Source organism: Aphelocoma coerulescens, chromosome 1 (assembly GCF_041296385.1).
Source record: "Aphelocoma coerulescens isolate FSJ_1873_10779 chromosome 1, UR_Acoe_1.0, whole genome shotgun sequence".
Lineage (NCBI taxonomy): Eukaryota > Metazoa > Chordata > Aves > Passeriformes > Corvidae > Aphelocoma > Aphelocoma coerulescens.
Window position 1 is genome coordinate 100,646,762 of NC_091013.1, and position 23,387 is coordinate 100,670,148.

Here is a 23,387-nt window from a genome sequence, read left to right on the forward strand (position 1 = left end):
TCTTCTGGTGGCTGCTGTGTCCAGGCTCAGAGGCAGCAGCACGAGGAGCCTCCACTCCCATCTTCACATCCATTACCCACCCAAGTTGCCTTCATTACCGTGAAAGGGTCTTCAGCATTCTCTGAAACATCTCGTAGCCACTGATTTCTGTAAAACTCCTGCATGAAGCCACTGGCAACCAAGCAGTGGCCTGGGGCCTGCTGCTTGTGGCTTACCTTGTGCCAAGAGCTTTGAAACACCTGGATTTTAAAAGATGTATTACACAGTCTGAGGTAGGGAAAAAAACCCCAAAGCTTAGATACCATACCCGAAAAAGTTTTCTGAGAATTTCCCCACTTAAGCACTTTCAATCAACAGCATGTACTTCTAATAATTCTCACACTGATCATACAGTTGTGCTTGCTGAACATCAATTGTGAAAGAAAAAGTGTATTACAGTGAGCTTTGTGCTGTCTCTGATTAAAAAAAAAAGCAACAACAACATCATCCTCAATTAAAATGGGATGTAGGCATAGCAAAACAAAGCCTCAAACTGGGAATTAAAACTGACTTCAGTTCCTGGCTTTGTCACTGTCAGGAACTTCCAAATTTCAAGTAGGAAACTTTCAAGTGGAGTAGGAATAGTCCTTGCTTCTTTAACACAGTGCTTTGGTTCCTCAGACAAAAACATGTAAGATTAACATTAAAGTATAACCTATTATTATTATTATTAAAAGATATTTTCCTGTTTAAAAAGCCAGATACAATCCAAAATGACTCACTGTATTTTGTTTAAAAATTCAGTCTAAACTGGCATTCATATTCTTGAATATCTGAGAAGACCTGCAACTGCATTTCATTTCAGTCCTACTTCCTGCCCTCAGTTAGCTTCTTGTGAGTTGGGGTCAGCTAAGTTCAACATACCAGAGTACATAAAACTTGGGTATTTTTAAAAAAAATACATGAGACCACTAAGCCACCCACTCTTGCCACTTCTAGAAATTATTCCCCTTCCTCTGCCCCCAGCCACAGTCACAGAAAAGACGCTGATATGAGCAAAACCAGAACAGAGGTAAAAATACTCATTTTAATTCAGAACATTTAGTGTATTTACAATAGAAAGTTTCTCTCTGGTCAAGGGATTAGAGACTAAAAAAGTTCATGTTACAAAAGTGTGGACAGCCTGCACCTGGTGCAGGCTAATTGATTTTTTCTTTGTCTGGTTCACCCAGGGTAATTCCAATGAGAAAGTGATGGTGAGAGCCTGGAGATGGTACCAAATGGCTCTCACACCCAAGTAGCAATCACAGAATGCAGTCCAGGAAGTAGTGTGAAGTTATTCAACAGTTGCTAAAACATCTATAGAGACACATACACAGTCCCATTTGCAGTTAGATTCATTGAATCATCCATAGGTAGATAAGCAGGCAGACACGAGCCTACTGACCTGCGTGCAAGCACGGATTTGCAGAGGTGCTCATGCTACCAGGTGCATAGGTGCCACCTCACCCAGGCAGATGTGCACACTCCTTCCCACCCTGCACTTGGACAAACACACAGGCAGGTGTTTTGTTAATGCTAACTTACATGGTTTCTAGATACAGAAAAAAAACTTGAGAAAAAGAGCACCAACCCTCTCATCTGACTCACTGGCTTGGAATCCTTACTCCTCTGGAAGCTGAGGGAAATGGTGTGGAAAGGATAATGTGTCTCACAGAGAGAACCACCACTTCTGAATCTCCAGGAGTCTTTTGCTACAGAGACACCTACTAGTTCCTACTAGTTGACACCGAGAGGGGGCAATCCTCTCCTGCTCCCAGAAACAAACAGGCACATCCTCCCACCACTTCCTCTGAGTCTGATTTAGCAATCAAAAGGCTGCAATATGAGCCATTTCAACTGGTTGATCTCGCAGAAAAAGAAATCCACAAGAAGTGAGTGAGTACTTTAACATCTGAACAGTTGGCTTAACCAAATCACCCTACAAGTTTACCCACCCCATGATGTGTGGAGCACCTGTTTCAGCAATAACTTGTCCATAGAAGCTGATCTGTGATCGAGTCACTCAGAGCTCCCGTTTGCATCTTGGTCAGAGTCCACACACCACTTCCTTTATGAGGTGCCTTCCCTCCTTGGGAAAGGAGGTGTTGCAGAGGTCTGCTGTGGCTTAAAGGTGTTGAACTGTATGGTGGTTGAGAAGCAAACCTCAGCCTTCCTCCAGCATAATCTGCTGTCCCCAACAAAACCAGCTGATGAGTGTTAGAAAGATGGGGAGATAAAGGGAAAGGAAGAGAGCTATGATCCCATCTTAACAGTCAAAGGCAGCTAAAGCACAAATACACTAAAGATGGTTGTGGAGGCTGCAAGTTTGAGGAGAGTTCTGGTTTAGCAAAGCCTCTTGAACAGCATCACTACAGCCACTGAGCTCCATCTGGTTGAGAACACAGCTGATGTGCTCCACAGTGGCAGCACGGCCCATCTGCAGTTTCCACAGTCTGAGCATTTCATACTGGGCATCTCGCAAGCGCCGGTGCTCCAGCTCAATCCGCTCCAGGTCGTGGTCGCTCAGGCCCAGGCGCCGCACGAACTCCTTCCACCGAGAGGGCAGCACGTGATCCACCACAGTGTACAGAATAGCAGGGTCTGAGAAAAGAGGGAAAAGCGTGAGAACCAAGATCCTGCAGCCTCAGTAGAATGTGAATAATCCAGGGCTGGAGGGGGCCTTGGGATCTTGCAGTGCCCCCCTTGTTCAAGTCTTCTCCAGTTCTTTAGAGTAACCACACAGACTTGTGCGATGTCCAGACTTGCTCTTATCCCTCAGAATGTAATGGGAATGTTTCCATATGCTCTTGTAAAAGGTTATGAGCAGAGTTAAGCACATATGCTTAGGGCCTTGCTGCTATATATTCTTGAAAAAGAATGAATTATTGAAATTATTCTGGGTCACAACCCCAGAAACATTAAGACTGACAGCATATCAACACATATGACAATCCATTTTGCTGGCAGGGAAAAGGGACAACAGAAAGGCCTTGCACAGGTATTTAGCATGTACAGCCTCACAGGCTCTGGCCATGCTTCTACCTTTGTACTGTGCCATGTGTGAAGTACACACACGGGTCATGTGAACTGAGTACGGTCTGTGCAGCACACTCTGAGCTGCATCTGCATAATTACATTCTCGTTTGATTGGGGAAGGAGGGAAGGATGGGAGAGTTTCACTTACTGTCTGGAAGCTGTGTCTTTCTGGCAGGTCTGACACAGTCTGGTAACTCATGTGAACTTTGCAGCAGAGGTGCAGATGGGGTTGTGTTTACTGGCAATTGTGTTTCTTTCTGGGACTCAGGAAGGATGGAAATTTCATTTCTTTTTTCCCCATCCTGAAAGACACATGACATAGTTTAGAATCACCCACAGCAGCACAATACACCTATCTCCTGCAAGTGGCCACTAGCTTTATATGCTAAAATTTATCTGACATAGGTGGGGAGCAGGTGCTGAGATTTTAATTCTTCCTACATGCCTTGTTTCAGCAGAAGACACCAAACATTTCTTTCCAGCAGCACCCAAAGAGTTTAACTCTTTTTTGGCACCATAAAACAGCAGTCTGGAAAAAAATATTTCTTTACAAAATCAAGTAAGGCTGGGACCCCAAATCACCACCATTCTAGAAGCTCCACATGCCACCTTCCCCATCAGCCACTTCTGTGAGGCTGTGGAAACCCCACCTCAGCTGCTGCCTGGGCCCTCTTATTTTGCAGAGTTACCTTGGACCTGAGAGAACACTGTGAAACAGCACTGAGAGGCTTGTGGAGTCAAGATCTGAAGTGAAGTAAAATTAATTAAATCCTCCAAGCTTGGGGTACACAGAGAGAAAAGTGGATAAAGGACCAACTGTTTGAACAAAATGCATCCAGAAAAAAAAAGCAAAAAGCCAGGAGTTTGAAAAGCATCCTCCAGAAGAGGGGAAGTAAAGTGTTACTGGCTCCACCCTCTACAGGAAAAGACTTCTGAGTTAAACAGCCCTACTACTCAGCTCACTTGCAAATACAAGGCCTGAAAACAGTCCATGGGGAAAAATATTACTCCAGATCCCAGGCTAACATATTTTAAAGTGTAAAATAACTCTTATACTCATCATCTTGCTCACCTCTGATACCAGCTCCTTGGTTGTCTGTGGCAAAGAAACTTCAAAGAAAGAAGAAAAAAGAAATCAGAAATTATTTTCACTTCCTCTTGTCCCAGAGAAAACAGGAAAGCAGCTATTCACAATCCTGCCCTCAAAAATGTTTTACAGCAAAATACATGTCCCAGAAATAAGCTCACGTGCACTTCCAGTCACAGCTATGGGCCTGGATGCAGAACTGCAACAAGAGCCATGGCTCTTTAGTTCTTGTGCTACTCTGGCCTTGCAGCAGAGCAGAGTAAGGAGATCCCCCTTTTTCCCTCGCACGTGTGCAGACACAAAAACACACAGGGAATGATGTCCATCCCAATCAGTATCACTGCACATGCTGCTATACTCACCACAGGAGTAGAAAGATGACACTATCCTCTTTTTCTGGACCAGCTTCCAGACTCTGTGTGCAACGCAGAGAATAGAGATAACTCCAAATATTGCAACAAGGATGCCAAGTACAAGGTTTCCATCTGGACAAAAGAAAGAGAGCAAATGTATGAGTGACTAAGAAGGGAGGAGGTAAGTGCTGGAGAAAGAATAGCAAGTGAAGATTTGCAAATGGTAGGGAGATAAAGGATAATGGTTTGACAAAGTGGAAAATGTAACCCTTTACAAAAGGCATTAACAGAACAACAGCCCACAATGAAAAGATTCGCTGCCCCTCAGTCTCCTGAGCACTCACCCAGCCCAGACGAAGTCGGTGAGGTAGTCACTGGGCTAGGACACAGCAAGCATTCTTCTCCAGTGCAGCTGAAAGAGCAAATCAGAGAGGTGAACACATGTGCAATGAAACCCTAGCCATTTGCAACCATCCTAATTAACAGACAAGTCAAGATGGGCCTGCAAAGCAGAGCAATGCAGTGTGACTTTAGGTTCTTAGTGGGCTGATGCCTACAGAGAGGAGGTGGCAGAGGGGAAGACCTAAATGCCCCAGAAAGGCAATTAGAGTGTTGTAAAGTTGTGTCTAGATAGAAAGAGTCGTGAGAAGAATTCCCTTGCCCTGTGGAGCTCCTACTGTCTCTCCTACTCAGTGGTGGGGAATACAGAGTAAAAAAGCTCACCTGTTGCAAGGCTTGCAAATGTTACTACGTGACAGGAAGAATTGAGGCTTACACCTGCAAACTGCATCTTTGTTCTTTGAACCTGTAGAAAAAAAAAAACAAACAGAAACTGTTGCCATAATCTGGACAAGGAAAAAAACAAAAGGAAAAAAATCCACTCCAAGATGGATGAAAGATTATCCTTTTTTAAGCCTGCTACTGAAGAAGAGGAAAAGGATTTGGTCTACATTTAAAAACTGAGTTGGGGGAGGATGAAAGTAATAAAAATAAGAGTGCCACTGTCCTGTAGGTGGGCACCTGTGTAGAGGCTTGGAAAGGGACTATAATTACAGTGCAGCTGAAATTAGTCTAATGTGCAAAAAGCAGGAAAAGTCACTCAAGTTCGACAGGAAGGGGAAACTACATTAGTCAGGCCAAGATGAGGGAGAAGTGGTCCCTGAACAGCTGGGACTGGTGAGGAAGTCAGTTTGGGGCAGGGAGAAATCACTTCAAGCCACGGGACACATAACCACTCTTCTGATGTTGTGAGCGCAAGGGGTAAGAAACTAAAGAACTATCGCTTCTAAGCAAGTCACAGGAGAGAGCCTGACTAAAACAGGTGTGGGGAGGAGCAGGCAAGAAAAGTGATGGAAGAACATCAAATGGCATGAGAGGAGGGGAAAACATACTAGAACAAGGAGCTAAATTCTGTGGTGAGTGAGGGATAGGAATAAAACAGTTCTACATCAGCCAAGAGGGAAGGAAGCTGCTCAAAGACAGCGTACGATGATGACCCCTGAGGAGAGGCGTAAGTGTGGAAACTGTGACAAGATGATTGAGCACAGGCGGGAACACATTCACCAGTGAAACAACAAACCTCACACTAGGCAGGGTAAGAGATGGGAAAGGGATCAGGAGCAGCATAGTTTGCAAAGAAGAGAGGATAGCTTCAAGACAAGGTAGGGTGTGGGAGCAGCTGGACTGGAAGCACTGGCCCGCTGGATGATTAAAGAACAATGACTAAATTAATTATAATTGTATCTTTTGTAGGGATCACGACCAGCTGAATAAGATGTTCAGAGGGGAGTGGGTGTCCCTGGGCTGGAAGACCACCACTAAGGAATGTATGTACGTGCCAATTGGAAGAGCAGTCGGTGTGTGAATGGGCACGGATGTAGGACATCTTGTTTGGCTGCAGTCGGGTCCGCCTGTGTGACCTTATAAAAGAGCTAATCAAGAAAATAAAGTTAGTTAGTGTTGCATCCAATACTGACTCGTGCTTTCTCAGTCACCGCAGTAGGGGATGTGGAAAGAAGACATTCAAGGGACATGGAAAGAATTAAGACTACAGACAGCAGTGTTTGTTTAAGATCTTTGATTCCTGACTGGAGATGAGGCACCTTGGGACAGCTAACAGAGGTCCTTCTCCCAGACACCAGTGTCATCCCAAGATAGTGCCCATTGCCACTGGGTATAGTTCAGCATTACCTGAGCAGCTCTTTGCTTTAAAACACTGCACAGAACACTGTGGTGGTTCAGCAACTGACAAGCAGTTCAACTGAGCACTGGGACCAGAGGTGTTTTCATCCATTGTACTCAAAGTGTTTCCAGCAGTTGGTAAGGGAAATACAGTGAGCATCAGGAGACAGACAAACAAGGAAGGCAAGGGGAAACCTGCTCTAGAGCATAAAGAAAGACCTTGCTTCAGGACACACAAGGCAGAGGCACCAAAATTAAGTAGAAAGTAGCTCCTCACAACAGCCAAAACCAAGAAACTGGTCAAGGACAAAAGAAAGCAGCTATGATAGGAAACAGGGACTGATGCCAGAGCAGGCAAAAAATAGCAGCCTTTTTGGGGAAAGAGGGCAGATAAACCTAAGAGTTGTACCAAAACTACCATCCTTTCAGTGCAAGGCACTGCAGATTATCAGAAAGTCTACCCTACTACAATACATCCATACTAGAGCCATATCCATGCCATACTCACAGCGGGTAATAATCCCATTGGCACACGAGCTGCAGTTCCTACACTGGAAGAATTCAGACTCAGAATCAGACTGATACTGATTCTTCTGACAGCCACATACAGTATCTTGCTGTGGGGTGCAGGGGGTCTCAACTATCTGCTGGAGTTCTGAGGAAAGAAAGGAGAAATGATTACTCCAACCTCTTGCTTCACCTTAACTGAGAGCACTGTTATGATGATAGGTATTTGTAGGAACCCAGAGTGCTGAGAATATTTCTCTGCCTGTTTTTAAGGGTTCTTACCCCCCTGAACAACATTGTTCTAACCTCCAACCTTGGAAAAAATTACCAACAATCAGACAAGAACTAGAAAATACAGTGGTGTGACTTAGGTGATAAACTACTATGTAAGATTGTGACAGGGTGAAAAATTTAGAGGTTTTGGGACTCTCTTTGTAGTAAATAGATAAGAGTACAAAATATCAAAATGGAGGATTGTTGTTGTTCTCTAAACCTTCTTCTCCTTCTTCTACTACTCCATGTTCTGCAGTAAAAGTAGTTTGGAATGACTGGATAGAGAATTACACAGTTCCTGCCCATGTTACTGAATAATTGGTAGGAAAGTGAAAATAATATACTTTTTTATTAACCATTGGTTAAATTATCTTTAAAAGGCTGTGTAAATCTTGATAAAGAGAGACTTCACTCCTGCTTTCTGTGCTCTGTGCTGTACCTGAGTCACGCTAGTGGCTCTGTTCCTCTGATAAGACTTAATAAACAACTATCCGGCAACACTGAAACTCCAGGAAAAGTCTCGGTTTATCTTTGAAACTCCTTGCAAGGACTTTTAGAAAATTCTCTCCCATCAGGAGGGATTTGATTAATGGCACAGTTCAGTGTCAGGTATTGTTATCCCCTAAATTTCACAGAAAAAGGCCAAAAAGGCCCACAAACTGTATCTCAGACTGTACTAATCTGGTAACCCTTATTCCTGCTGTCCCCAATCCACTGCCACACACTGTCTTACCCATTCAATTGCTTACTTTTCCAAGCTCCCTCACTCATCTTGCCATCCCCCCCAGTCCTCATCCACCACCACTTTCCTCAGATCCTGCAGATCTGACAGTAACTCACCTGTCCGGCAGTGTGTGCACCGGAAGCATTTAGACATGGTGTTATCAACAGCTGTGAATGTGCCATCAGCACATGGAAGACAGAGAGTTGCCTGGTCAGGCCGATCACAGTCTTTTGCCTTGTAGGTACCTGCAAGAAAATCACTTAACAGAGCTCTGGCAGGAAGGCAAATGCGTTGTTAGGGAGGACAGGAGTCACCAGTTCCTCAAAGAAACCCTGGAGTCGATAACGTAAGGACCAAGTATGCTTCCTCTCACCAGTGTCAATGACACTGACCCATAAGAAGAGAATAAGGAATAGGAATAAATAAAAGGAATACTAATTTAGTTGGGTAGGAATAGGTACCAAGCAAAGAGAGAGCTGATTAGCTATAGGAAAGCAACAGTTTGAGGGTGCAGGACAGGGAAATGACTGCAGGGTGAAAGTCACGCCTACTATATTTATTTTGTGTACCTGCATGACACCTCATGCAGCAGTGGGTCTTTCTGGGGTGTAGGTATTGTCCCACTTGACAGTGCATCTGTTTCTTTTCTCTCCTCAAGGGGTTAGAGGGGTCTCTTCTATCCAAAGCTACCCGAGGGGCTTGCAGCGTATATGGCACTGGAGTAATTTCTATAGATTCCTTTGTCAACATGCAGACAAGTATCAGAATAACCTGTAAATAGAGAGGGAGAGGAGAGGAACAAGGTGAGAAAACATTATACCCCCCTGCAGACTGCACCTCTGACTTCAGCACTTAGAATTACATCAAACCATAACAATGAGTTCAGTTTACTTGGATAATTCTGTTACTGGGACCCTCCACTGACAAATGTGTGTGGGGAGATGATTAAAATAAATAAAATAAACCCAAACAACCCAATGCCTGCCATCTGTGATATTAATATGTCTTTCAATGGCCTCTATGGCAAATTGGTTGTATATAAAACAAATATTTTTCATTATGTGCAGTTTATACATGGAATGCCTTGAAAATGCTTCAGCTTGCATAAAAGTTACACAAGAGCAAAGAAATGTTTTTATTAAGGAAGGCAGTCCTTAATAAAATGTCCATGTAGAAACAGTTCCACAGGGAAGAATGCATCCAGTACTTGCAGTTACACTGAATAAATACACAAGATGGGAAATTTGGACTAAGATGGCAAAGGAGGATCTCACTGTCAGCAAAGTATAGGAAATTTTCCAAGCCAGACCTAGAGCAAGCCAGACCTAGAAACATGGGAAACTTAGGTTTTTGACTTATCCCTATGTCAAATGCACATTCTTCCTCTTAAACTGCAGCTGTTAACAATCAGCCTGTACAGTCCAACACAAAAATGTGCAGTTTCTTCTTTTTTTTAATTCCGTTATGATTTGATTTTTATTTTTTCATTTGAAAATTACTGTTGTCATGCCAATCTTAACAGAAACATTAAGACTGGCATGACTGCTACATGACTGCAAGAGAGTGTGACTTTGTCTACCCCCACACACATAAGCAAAGGGTTAAAGAACAGCCTGTGCGAATAATAAAGGATGCCTGGACACTGCTTTCAGGACACTATTCCCAGCAGTGAAATTGAGAAATATACTGTTTATGTAATGGCCAAAAGGTCTCCACTCTGGTAAGACCACAGCATAAATGACTCATCAGCAAAAGATCCTGCACCAGAAGGATGGTAACATATTGATTGAGATTGCAGCATATCACAAACATGACTCCTGTGCCTGTTGGCCCAACAGAAAAACAAACCCTGGGCATATATTTCAAACATGCATTCAGACAAGGAAAAAACATACAACAACAAAATGGTTTAAAAAAACCCAAAAAACAACAAAACAAAACCAGGTAAAAACTGGGCCCAAGATTTATGAAACCTGAAATCAGCAAGTTTCTACAGTAAAGATCCATCCCATACCAACTGATGACTCCTGAAGAATATGAAAGATTTGCCCAAAACCTAGTTTATAGTACCATGAAGAACTACAGTTGATGCCTTTTCCTGGTCTTAAAATCACTAATCAAACACGGTTAGAAGGAAAAAAGGGATTTCACCTCAGTATTTATTTTAAGGATCCTTAGGTACACTACATCCAGGTGGAATGCACCTCAATGCAAACTGCAATGCACACCCCCCTCCCGCCCCCAAAAGATCAGGTATAACATTATAGCTTTTACTAATTAGCATATCTATCAAAGATTCCCCAATGAGAGGCTCGAGTGAGCCCCCCTCCCCAAGGAGCCTTCTCCTGGATGGTTCTATCTCAGTTTACAGAATGTGTTCTGGAGAGGACCTTGGGGTCTGGGGCATTCTGATCCCTAACTACAAATGGAGTCTAAGAATGTAGGCAAAAAGCACTAAGAATACAAAAGCTGTAAAAAGGTATATAAAAGGGGTATAAAAGAAAAGACAAAAAATCATCATGGCATCATAGTAGCACAATGAGTTCTTCAACCCTGCATCTCTGTCCTCCTCTTTGCACACAAGTGATCCTGGCCACACCACCTGGACATACATGTGTTGATGCTTCTGAGTCTGTTACAGATGTACCAATGTACTCTATGGGTCAGATCATGGGAATGATGAAAATCAACAAATTCTTTCTGAAAATAAGCACCACCCTCCCAATATAATCTCACACAAAGTTTTACCACACTACCTTCCCTTTAATTGTACTGTTTTCCCACCTTGATGTTTGTTTTTTTTTTTTTTTTCTTTTTCAGCTAGAAGAGTTATAACAAAAGCAAAGTAAACCAATAAGGGTAAACCACAATGCTGATACCAATTTTGTGGTAGCAAGCTTAACAAAAGATAACACAAAATGAGATGGCTATGACAGCCCCACACTGTCCTGTTTCTCTTTCAGAATTAAAGCCTTGGGGGAGAAAGGTACATACATAAAAGCAACTTAAAACCTCAAGAAAGATGGAGTTTGCAACTCTGACAAAGCTAAAACATCATTTTTCCAAGAGCTCTGACATATACAATAGGCCAGATGCTAAAATGGTGAACAGGAATAAAGAGAACCACGTATGTGAATAGCTAGCATTTCAGACCTAATGAGTTGACCACAGGATAATTGAAAGCACTCCAACAACTCCTAAATGAAACTGAAAATGGTTTCAGCAGCTGACAGTCTTACAAGATTTATTGCTTGCAGGAAAATGGGTAAAAGATCCTTCACACAGATGGTCTGACACACAGTAACAATAAAAACATCTAGTTTCTAGATTCTCTAGCTAGCGATTAATCCCCTGAAATGAGAATATATACAGTCAGCCCATAAATCACACAAGTCAGCAATAGAAAGAAGACAAAAGCATCAAAGATTAAGCCAAAAATACAGAGAAAATTGGTCAGACATACCTTCAAAGCCAAAAGACAACAAAGTGTTTTCAATTTTTCAGATTAAGTGAAAGCATGTCTGTAAGTGTAATCAAACCAGAGTAATGTGTTATTACTGATCATAATCTGAGGAACAGTCACAGGCCACAAGTGACTCACAAACCAATGACTTGGCCATCCAGCAGAATTATTCACATGGTGGAAAAAAAAAAACACCACCATCTTAAGCAGCTCCCCAAGCCGTTCAGCAATACACTGATTTATACCAATGAACAACTTCATCAAATTCAGATAACACATGAAATTAGAATAGCCTGTTCTGTTTCATTTGGAAGGCACCTACAGTGGTCATCTGGTCCAACTGCCTGACCACTTCAGGGCGGACCAAAAGTCAAAGCCTGTTGTTAAGGGCATTGTCAAATGCCTCTTTGTCTTAGGTTAAGATGTAAGATACAGCCAGAAGTATGTATTCTATCACCCTCTGTTAAAACCAGGTGGGGCAGTGCTCCTTATCTCTTCCATGACACATCCCTGATAACTCCCTCCAGAGAGGTATCTTCTGTTAATGGGCCATCCAGCCTCACTGCGTGACTCACAGAATTACATCATCCCATCGTGAGATGCTCCGCGCAGGGGGAGGAACCAAGCAGTCCTACCTGGATATAATCTGAGGTTTGGAACACCACACTCAGCCCTTACCAACTGGTAAGGAGGACAGGAGCTACATACCCACCACTGGACCTTCAGAGGAAGACCAGACCCTTCTACCGCTTCAACAGGACCACATCTCTCACTTCAGGAGGACTGCAACCACCATCTAATCAGACTCCTATCACCATCCTGCCTGACAGGGTGTCAGGTTGTATCCTGACCCTGTCAGTGTTTCTGTACTACTGCATTTATTTTTAATTTTCCTATTAAATTGTAGTTCTGATTTAGAGTGTCTCACTGGTTTGCTTTCAAACTAGTACACTCTTAAACACTGGTGGCTTGGGGCATTGACCGCCTCTCTAGGAAGCCTGTCTACTGTCTGACCACCCTCTTGGTAAAGAAATGTTTTCTAGTGTCCAGTTGGAACCCCTCCTGGCACAGCTTTGAACTACTGCCATGTGTACTAACACTGGATCCCAGGGAGAAGGAAACAGCACCTCCTTCTCCCCTTGCCCTCTTCATGAAGCTGTACAGAGCAAAGGTCACCCCTCAGCCTTCATCTTTCCAAACTACACAAGCCCAGAGTCCTCAGCAGCTGTCATGCTCACAGGACATGCTCCTGTGAGCCACAGGGCGTAACAGCCCTCCCACCAACTTTGCTGCTGTTGAAAATTTTGTTTTATTTGGAAGTAGCTAAGTGCTTGTTTGACATAAGTAGCTAGAATTGTTAGGCTGCAAGCTGAACTTTATCTGAACCATGTGGCTGTGAAGAGTAAGACAAAGATGGATGAAACTTGAATATACAAATCTGAACATTAATAATAGAATAGACAAAGCTGTAGCTTAAACATTACTTAAAAATTAATAGCTAGAGTGGACAGCCCATGACTCATGGTATATGAACTGTAACAACCATATTACAACATGGACTATGGAACTGACCAAAGTCCCCAGCGAAACCAACCTAAGAGGATGTGAAGGTGACCACATGGCAACTACCTGGTAGTGAAACAGTGACCCAATGAAGAGTGAGAAGACTCCCCCTAATGATGCTTTTGGTCCAGACTGTCGCCTGAGGGATAAGGAGTTTAGGTCATAAAGGTATAATTGCCCAGGGATTTCTTTGTTGGGGGTCCCTCTTTTGAGGCATCTGGCTTGAACTACAGGTAACACACTCGATTTGTGCCAATAAATCTGTCTGATGGAGATAAGAACCTGATTTCAGAAATTTCTTCAGCAGTTTCCCTTCAGGGACCTTCAAATCGTTAAATTGTGAGGCTCCAAACTGCTCGCAGCACTCTGGGTGAGGCCACACCAGTGCTGAGCACAGCAGATGATCCTCCCTTCTGACCAGCTGGTGATGCTGTTTGATGCACCCCAGGACACGGTTTTTGCCCTTTGGGCTGCCTGGGCACCCTGCTGCCTCCCACTGAGCTGCTGCCCACCAGCACCCCCAGGGCCCTCCCTGCAGGGCGCTCTCCAGACACTCCTCTCACAGTTTATATTTGTGCCTGGTGGTAACTGTCCCCAGGTGCAGGATCCAGCATTTGGACTTGTTCAATTTCATTCCACTAGTCATTGCTCAATGCTCAAATTTATCTAAAATAAGTACATTGAACAGAACTAGCCCTAGAATTGAGCCCTGAGGAACACCGCTGGTGATCAGATGCCAGACAGATTTAGCTCTGTTTACCAAGCACTGAAGCCTCAAGTTGTTGGTAAGAGCTTGCCAAGGCAAAGTTTAGAGGTCTTCTGCAAGTGAAATAAGTTGATTTTCCATTGTTAGATGTACAACACACTCCGCTTGCCAGTATAAAAAACCAGTACCCACTAAACAGCTTCATAGAAAAGTGGACAATGTGTATTACCTAAGCCAAGTGCTAATTCAAACCACACACATGATGCACACCACTGATTCATATTTCAGAGAGCAGGGACTACCCAGGAAAACAGACTCAGCAGAAGCTCTAGGGTTTACTTCTTAACCTGTTGCAGGAATAACCAAAATATGGTGTTATGCTGCTTCCTTGAAACATTCCACCTCTGTGGGTGACAGCTGTGTTCCCCGCACATTCTCCTCACATGTAAGGTGACCCTAGTTCCTCACCATGTCTCACGCCAGCACCTACTGCCCAACACCTACAGTGAAAAAAGGCACAGCACAAGCCCAGAAACTCTTCTGTGCAAAGTTTTGACAGCTGAGACAGGAGTTAGGAGCCTTTCCACAACCTTCACACTGAAATATTCTTGAATTACTGCCACCACTACAATTTACACCCTTGCTGCTGCTTCTGCCTCACCAGGCCATGCACAGAGAACTATAAGTGAGGTGATACCCCACGGAGTAAAGCAAAGAAAGAAAGGAAGGGCAAAGATAAAAGTGAAGAACACAGCAAGATGCCAGAAAGATGGGTGGGACGGTGGAAATAAGGGACAGTTGAGAACAGTGTTCTCAGGACAGAGTTACATAAGACACAGTACCTGAAACAGAGGGACTGCACAGGGAAGTGCATCTTATCAGGGCTACCACGAGGTTCCCAGACCTCAGGAGGCTAGGAAATACCAAATTACTCAGCATGAATGGCTTCAGCTCTGCTGCAACCTGCCAGGCTCCTTGCCTGCAGGGAGAAGGGTGGAAGGAGCAGGTATAGTGACACACAGGTTGTGATACCATGATGATTTTTTGCCTTTTCTTTTATACCCCTTTTATACCTTTTTATAACTTCCGTATTCTTAGTCCTTTTTGCCGACATTCTTGGACTTGTTTGTTAAGCTAAGAGACTAAACATTTTAGAAGCTTCGTAGCTAGGGATCAGTGTGTCCCAGACCCCAAGGTCCTCTCCACAACACATTCTGTAAACCAAGATAGAACCATCCAGGGGAAGGTTCCTTGGGGAGGGGGGCCTTTCTCATTGGGGAATTTTTGACAGATATGCTAATTAGTAAGACCTATAATGTTACACCAGATCTTTTGGGGGTGTGCATTGCAGTGTGCATGGAGGTGCATTCAACCTGGATGTAATGCACCTAAGGATCCTTAAAATAAATACTGAGGTAAAATCCCTTTTCCCCTACAAACCGTGTTTGATTCTTGATCTTACGACCAGGAAAAGGCATCAGTAGGACAGTGTGATGGGAAAGAAGGGATGGAGAGGCTTGTGTTGGGAGCAACAGTTGCCTCTTCTAGAAAGTCAGTGGATGCCTAGAGGTGGACCAAGGCCAGTCACAGAAAACAAACTGAGTGGGAAGGATGGGGATTAGATGGTAAGAAATTACTCCTGCCCACACACAGCATCCTGAGACCCCACACCTGTTCACATGAACTAATAGGTATAGCAGGATGTTCTGCCTAAGAGGGAGTAAACAGCTCAAACTTTACTCTGTCAGAAAAAGTTACCAGTGGTAGATGGAAAAGAGGGTGTCATGCTGCTTTTGGTATTGAAGAATGCTGAGATCAGCCAGACTCATCAATCCCAAACATTCTGAGGATGTGAAAAACAATGTTTCCTGAAAGAAACTGACACTAGTGAGCATATGATGAAGTTCCTGATTAAGGAACCAACAAATGATAGCATTGATAAGTTTTCTAAAGCTGCTGATCTGATATGGCTTGCCTAGAAACATATGACTGACAGCCCAGTCACATATTTTACCAGCAGGCACTCCTAATACACCCCTTCTAGAAGTGTGTGTGGAAACTCCTCTCCTGAGTGGGGATGCCCCTCTAAGTCACTCCTCAATGCTGAGCTAAAGAGATTTGCCCACAGTTGTTGGTATGGGTGAGTAATACCAGCCTCTACACAATATTATTTTGCAATATTTAATACTGTTGGTTCAATATTGCTTGAAAAAATAGTACACTATACTAATAGTTATAACTATTGTGTTGTAAATAATTGTGAATGAAGTCTTTTAGTCTCAGCATAATCATCATCAGTGAAATAAATATTTTATTCATATAAATATATTTAGTTTGTCATCCTTAATCCTCAGGGACCAAGTTGCACAATGGATTCCGTTGTAATAAGGTAATCAAGCGCTTCTCTCATAAAAGACTTTCATTTTGCAAATTTAATTTTTAAACTAATTAACTACCTGCAAATAAGAGGCATTATGAGTCATTAGAGTGTCTCAAAATATTTAATTGAACGTTACCTTGGCTTAAGAATCCAGCATGATACACACCCAATGCACAAGTATTCTACATATGAGTCATCTGCTAGCATTTTTGATGAGTCATAAAAAAATTAGTCAGCTTGGCAGCTTGGACAAAAAACCAATATCCTTCTCAGACTAATGAGCTGCTAAAGAAATCAGGGTGCAGGATTTAGCTTTATCTTCTTTGTCTGGTTCAGCCATTTCCAAAAGCTCTGTGACGTTTACATTTGTTTTAGTTTGCTATACAAAAATGAAAGGGAAACCAGAACTTCTGCTTTACACATTGAGAAACAAGAACCACTATTATAAATAATCCTCCATTTTATGAAGATCAGATGAAGGAATACTGTATTTAAGGCCTTGTGTAAAACCAGAAGACTGGTAATAGCTTTGATACAATGAAGAAAGGCCTCAGAAATCTTAACTTAAAAACCAAGAAATTATGATTATCTATAAAGATCATGGACTTCACATCATGAAATATCATATATATACAGTATGTAAAGTTAGAAGGTCTTATTTCATATTAGTACAGATAAAGAAAATAAGAAAATTTCTTTGGAAGTTTTCCCTCAGAGCACAATGTGGTGAACACTGCATCAGAGTTCTGAGTTCCCTGACCCTCGACACCCCAGTACTTTGCCTGCCTGTGCTCAGGGTTGAGTTCGACTGTGCTGCTGTACAGCCTCACATCAGAATGCTGATGGAGCAGGAGCCGTGGGAAGGCTCAGTGGGGTCCTTACTTTTCCATCCTGAAATGATTTTAAGCTGGGCACAAGCCCTCGGCCCCTGCCCACACTGCGCCACAGACCTGCTCATGCCCCTTGTCAGTGACTCACTAGGTGAATTTTTAAGTCAGGTAATTGTCAAATGCTGAGTTCTACTCATTGGAACAGATACATTCCTGTTTGTTCTAACAGGGAAATGTGGTGACATTGCTTTGACATGTACTTTCCACTGTCAGGTTCCTAAGACCATAACACAAAGATATGTGCTAGCAAAGAAAGCACTCAGCTACCCAGGGATTACGAAAGATAACACAAGGCATCTGCCCCAAATACAAACAAAGCTTCTTTGTGATGACTAAAGAAAGTGGGTAAGGAAGAGCAAAATGACAACATTGGGTTCACCACAAATAATACTGCTGATGCAGTATTATTAAGTATGGATTACGTAATGAAAAGGGAAAGGCATCCAAATTGACAGTATTGGTTACTTGTGAGAAGAAAAATGACTACATAATTGTACTTAGCAAAGACCCTAATATAAATGTTTCATTTGGCTAGAAGTAGTTACTAGAAATAGAAATTAAAATTAGATTGATAAGCTGTAAAAGTTCAATTAATCTGATTGGAGAAAACAATCAGAAATGCAACCAAATGCTATGAATTATTAGGAAAGGATTTGAGAACAAAACCAAGAGTGTTGTTATGACAATATATAAAGGACTGAATCTGGACTGTAGTCCTGGTCCCCAATCTTGAGAATATAAATTAACCCAGATATAATAAAAAGAAAAGTAAAAAAGACCATCATTGGTACAGACTGGCTGCCATAAAGGGAATGATAAAAAATGCTGGTCTATAAAAGAGAAACCTGAGCCAAGGATACTGTAGCAGGCTCAAAGTCATGAATGCCAAAGAGAAGGTGGACTGGGATGACTGTTCTCTGTCTCCTCCAAGAACTAAGAGGCATCACATAAGACAAGCAGGAGACAGGTTCAAAACAAATATAGGGAGGTACTTCTGTAGCCAACAAATAGCTGAGGTATGGGACTCCCTGAGAGAGTGCTGGCTCTGCCAGAAACCTGCCCTGGTTCCAAAACTGATCATCACACCCATCAGCAGAAGGAAAAAAACCACGCTCGTGTGTCTGAAATATGAAGAAGCCATTTCATTTCACATTCCTACAGTCCCAGACCCCTGGAAGCCAGGAAAATATTCTTATTTTTTGTTGCTGTATACTTGCCCTGCTCCAAAACCCTTGGCAGATGTTACTGGTCACTACTGGGCTGGTGGCCCAACAGTTCCTTCTTACAATGCACTTGGTGGCCTGGTTTTCAATTTTTATATAACGTAGCTTCTAACTTCAAAATGGCAACTTCTCCCTTTACTTTGAAAAGAAATCAGTGCCAGAAGTACCCTTATGGCTATTCTGTCTTTTTTCTTCATAAAACTGAACTTTCTTTAATAAATGAAACTTCCATTATATATATATATTTTTTTTTTTTTCTTTTAATGTGACAGAAAACACACTGGCCTCAGTGAAGACAGATGCCATTTTGTCTACTGTAAAAGTTAAGAGTGCATGGGGAAAAGAACGAGGACCTAAAAGTGAGTTAAAGGACAGGCAGAAAGAGTGAATGCATGGAATCAGGCTACAGGAAATTCTGAAGAATCACAGGAAGCATACAAGAATCAGAAGAATAGAAGAGAGGCATCAGGGGGTCAAGAAACACAATGAGGGCAAACAGAGAATGATATGCCAAGTAAATGACATGGAAGGGAATGGAAGGGCATGCAACAGAGTTGAGACCTGAAAAACTCTGAAAAATAATTTAAAAAAAAAAAGACTATTATTTTATTGAAAAGATAAACATCTGTAGGGAGTACAGTGTTATTGAGAACTTGAAATTACATGCAAACAGGAGGGGGAAAACATCTTCAAAGAGAAATCCCACTGAAAGACACTTCCTCCAGTATCTTATTTAACTAAAGATAATAGAATGAATTTGGGGAATCCAATAGGTTTTTCTTTTTTTTTGCCAATAGAATGAGTAACATCAGATATAGTATCTGATTTACACCAAAATGTGTGCACCTCTATTCTTAAGACAGAAATACACTTTTCAGGTTTGGTAACTGCTTTGAAATCTATCCATAAGTCAGCAGTTTATGTATCCTGCCTAGGTCCCAAGATGGTAAGTGATCCACAGCTAGAGTCAAAGTGCTCCTACTCCTCAGTTTCCAACTCCTCAGTTGTGTTGTCCTGCCATTGCTAACTTTAAGTCTATTACCTGGTTTCCAAACTTTTCAAGCAATAAAAAACCCCAATACCAAACCCAAACCCTGCTGGAAGAAGGCAACCTTTCTGACCACAAATTAACAACTAGCCCAACATTACAAGTCAGTGCAGCCAAATGCAAGTGTGTATTACTAGGATGCTCAGGTATTTAGGGATAAACAGTTTGACCTTGTAACCTCAGAATTTATAGCCATGTCATGATGCTGAGTGATACCACCCCACTGTCACAGCTTTATCACACATCTGCTCACACTAGACAGCCATTCACGTCTGGCAATCACGTTATTCACAAAACTCTCCGACTTCTTTTACAACTTTTTACCCGCAAAATCAAAACGGGCAGCTTAAAAGTCTTGCCCTAAGACGCCCGGGAGGCTAAAGAAGATCTACTGGCAAAGCTGAACTTGCTTTTATACAAATCCCGTGGTTTGGGGCGTAGCTACAGCCCACTAATCTCTGTTTAAACGCCCGCAGAGTGGCATTTGTGTGCGGCCGGCTGCACAGCAAAGCGGGGGCGGCTCGTCCCCGGCCCCCGCACAGCGGCGGCGGGAGCGGAGCAGCTCCGATTCCAGCCCGGGCGGCTCCGATTCCAGCCCGGGCGGCTCCGATTCCAGCCCGGGCGGCTCGGTGCCCCCGGCCAGCCCCGGCGCCCGGACCGCCCCGCGCGTTAACGGCCGTGCCGCGGGCTCCAGGGACTCCACCGCCGTTCCTGTAAGCCCAGACGCCTTTTCCCTGAGTCAGGGATAAATCCCGGAAACGGCGCCGGCGAGCTCGGTGCCCAGCGGTGGCCGGGAGCGGAGGGAGGCAGGCGGCGAGCACGGCGGTGCCGCTGCTCGGCTGCCCCGCGGGCGCCCGGCGGATGGCGCAGCTCGGCTGCCCGACCCGCTCCCGCCGCTCCCGCCGCTCCGGCACCGGCACCAGCCTCCCCTGCGACGACGACCGCCCGCCTCGCCCTCCCGCAGACTCCCCGAGCCCTCCCCCGCCGCTGGCCGCCCCGGCATGGGGCTGCCGAGAGGGGAGCCCCAGCCCCCCGGAGAGGGCGAGCAGAAAGCGGGGTGTCCGCAGCCAGGCTGCGATGGGGAGCCCGACGGCGCCCAGGAGGGTGGAAGAGAGCCCGGGCCCGAAAGCTCGACGGCGGACACCGCTCTGCGGACCCGCAGCGGGCTGCAGATCCGCGGGACCGGAGCTGTCTCCGGGCGAGGCGGTGTCCCGCCGGCGCACGGCTCCGCTCCGTCGGGAGCGGCGAAGTCCCCGCCGTGACTTACCGTCCCCAGCGAGGTGCGGAGCAGCGCCGGGCCGCGCATGGCTCCGCGGCCCGCTACATCCCCATGGCAGGGTCCGCCACGTCCAGAGGACGCCGCCCCAGCCCTACCCAGCGCCGGCCGGAGCAGCGCGCAGAGCGACTACCCCGTCTCCAACTTCCTGGCAGCGGCAGCAGGAAAGAGAGCGACGAGCGGGAGGCGGCCCGGAGCCGCGCCGCACTCGGCCCGCCCTCCGCCGCGCTCGGACCGGCGTCGGTAGTATTCCTTAAAGGTCCTGATGGACAAGCTGAAGAAAAGCAACGGATGGTGCATCGAGTGGCTAAAGCTGCTAGAAAACACACGGGAAAAGTCAGAGGAGGTCCACTGAAATCTTAAAAGTCCCTTGACGCAGGAGTGTTTCACCCTTCAGCTGTACTTTCCATGCGAAACGTAACCATGTACTTGTAAGAAAGACTTCTTGCATCTTAACTGCCTTAATTTTAAAGAAAGGAATTTTTCAGCTACGATCTGCATTTCTTCCTGTAGTTTTTAATTTAAAACACACATTTTTCTGTATGCTCCAATGAACCAGCTGTACAGATAGTGCAAATACAAGCAAAACCAACGTGACATTCTGTGTAAGCCCTACTTCATTTAATATATCCTCTTAGCATGTTTGAAAAACAAAAATGCAGCTAGGAATAAGTGACTAAATGATAAAGAACTCCCTTTCATTTGCTGCCCATTAAGACTTCCCCTTGGTTTCTGCAATTGTCTCTATACTCCGTACAAAGACATTAAATCAAGTTACTAAGCATTGTTTTGGAAGAATCTGCCCATTTTAGTACAAAATGGGTACAACTCACTCCGTGGACTGCCTGAATTACTGCGGAGAAATCCAAGCACCACCACAGACTGTTCCTACTATGGAGTTGCTTACCTGCTGTGTGGAAGCCAACGATGGCACATGCACAGGAGAAAACAAGGAGGGCACTTTTTCCACACTTTGGCTTGGAACAGCTCTGACTTTCCAGATGCAAGTCCCAGAAGGGAAGGAAAGAGCAGAATAACCTGCTATCAGATTGCAGCCGTCTCCAGGGACAGAGGTGGAAAAGATTTTGTCCCATTCATTTCCTTGCCTCAAATGAGGACAATACAAAATTAGCCCCTAAAGGGAAAATTCTGGCACACAATCTGTGAAGAAGGAAATAATGTTTTTAATGGGCTATTTCAGGTTTAGCACATGCTGTTGTGTGAGTGGATGAGGCACATCATATAATCTTCATGGTGTTTCAGCCTTCAAGAAAAAAAGAAGGAAAAAAAAATTCTCTAGAACCACACAAATGTCAGGGAAATCCCTGTGAATCTTCACATTTGACTCCTCCCAAGCTTGGGGAGGAAGACCTCACAGCCCACTGCACATTTGACATTTACACCAATGTCAAATGCATCAATGCACATCCACTTCCCAGCTTTCACCAGAACTCCAGGTCCAGGCCTCTCTCCATCCCTGCCACCTCCCTGCAGCCTGCCAGGTCTCCAGCACTTCCTGAGGTCCTGTGGCTATGGGCTAAGGCCCGGAGGGACTGAGCCCACCTTCCTGTCACACAATCAGTGGCTTGCAGCTCATCTGACAGCCTAGCCACTTTACTCCCAGACTGCAGAGCTGTATTGGGTTTGCATAACCAGGTTTTGGTAGCGGGGGTGCTACAGGGGTGGCTTCTGTGACAAGCTGCCAGAAGCTTCTCACATGTCTGACAGAGCCAATGCCAGGTGGTTCCAAGATGGACACACTGCTGATCAAGGCCAAGCCGATCAGAAATGGTGGCAATACCTCTGTGATAACATATTTAAGAAGGAAATTAAAAAGTTATTGGGCAGATGTAATTGCAGCCAGAGAAGAGCAGAGTGAGAATATGTAAGAGGAACAACTTTGCAGACACCAAGGTCAGTGGAGAAGAAGGGGGAGGAGGTGCTCCAGGCATCAGAGCTGAGATTCCCCTGCAGTCATCATGAAGACCATGGTGAAGCAGGTTATCCCCCTGTAGCCCATAGAGGTCCATGGGGATGCAGAGATCCACTTGTAACCCATGGAGGAGCCCCATGCTGGAGCCGGTGGATACCTCAAAGAAGGCTTTGACTCCATGGGAAACCTGTGCTGGAACAGGCTCCTCCCAGTAGACCTGCAGACCCATGGAGAGAGGAGCCCACACTGGAACAGGTTCCCTGGTAGGACTTGTAACCCTGTGGGCGACCCACGCTGGCTGGAGCAGGCTGTTCCTGAAGGACTGCACCCCGAAGAAGAGTGAGTCATGTTGGAGCAGCTCTGAAGAACTGTTGCCCGTGGTAAAGATTCACATTGGAGAAGTCCGTGGGAGGGACCTGCTGGAGCAGGGCAAGGACTCCGCTCTCTCCCTGAGCAGCGGCAGAAACAACGTGGGATGAACTGAGCGTAATCTCCGTCCCCTGTCTCCCTGCGCCGCGGGGGGGCGGGAGGGTCGGATGGAGAGGAAGATGTTTTTAAGATTTATTTTACTTCTCATAATCCTGCTCTGTTTTTGTTGGTAGTAAATTCAATTAATATCCCCACGTTCAGCCAGCTTTGCCGGTGACGGTAATCGCTTTGTGATCTCTCCTGGTCCCTATCTCAACCCGTGAGCCTTCCGTTTTGTGCTGTCTCCCCTGCCCA

The 23,387-nt window shown here is 44.6% G+C and overlaps 1 protein-coding gene across 3 annotated transcripts; it reads right to left on the reverse strand.

The window, feature by feature from the left end:
* Positions 1-1,052: 1,052 nt before the first annotated feature.
* Positions 1,053-23,170, reverse strand: TNFRSF1A (TNF receptor superfamily member 1A). Of its 3 annotated transcripts, none has more exons than XM_069021306.1 (10): positions 22,822-23,170; positions 8,752-8,953; positions 8,299-8,427; positions 7,187-7,333; positions 5,221-5,302; positions 4,842-4,909; positions 4,507-4,629; positions 4,130-4,167; positions 3,206-3,359; positions 1,053-2,622 (listed from the first exon to the last, which is right to left on the reverse strand). In XM_069021306.1, exons 1-10 carry the CDS (start codon positions 22,891-22,893, stop codon positions 2,321-2,323), a joined length of 1,317 nt encoding a protein of 438 aa, XP_068877407.1. In that variant the 5' UTR covers positions 22,894-23,170; the 3' UTR covers positions 1,053-2,320. The 3 variants fall into 3 exon arrangements, with proteins under 3 accessions (XP_068877407.1, XP_068877412.1, XP_068877421.1); XM_069021311.1 differs by lacking the exon at positions 22,822-23,170 and adding an exon at positions 20,723-21,471; XM_069021320.1 differs by lacking the exon at positions 22,822-23,170 and adding an exon at positions 12,103-12,121.
* Between the last annotated feature and the right edge of the window lie 217 nt (positions 23,171-23,387).

Coding starts and splice junctions, on each gene's coding strand:
- TNFRSF1A (XM_069021306.1), bottom strand. CDS start 22,893: ATGGGTCTGCAGGTCTACTGGGAGGAGCCTGTTCCAGCACAGGTTTCC. Junction 5,303..7,186: donor CAATGGGATTATTACCCGCT/GTGAGTATGGCA, acceptor TTTTTTCTACAG/GTTCAAAGAACAAAGATGCA. Junction 4,910..5,220: donor ATTTGCAAGCCTTGCAACAG/GTGAGCTTTTTT, acceptor TTGCTCTTTCAG/CTGCACTGGAGAAGAATGCT.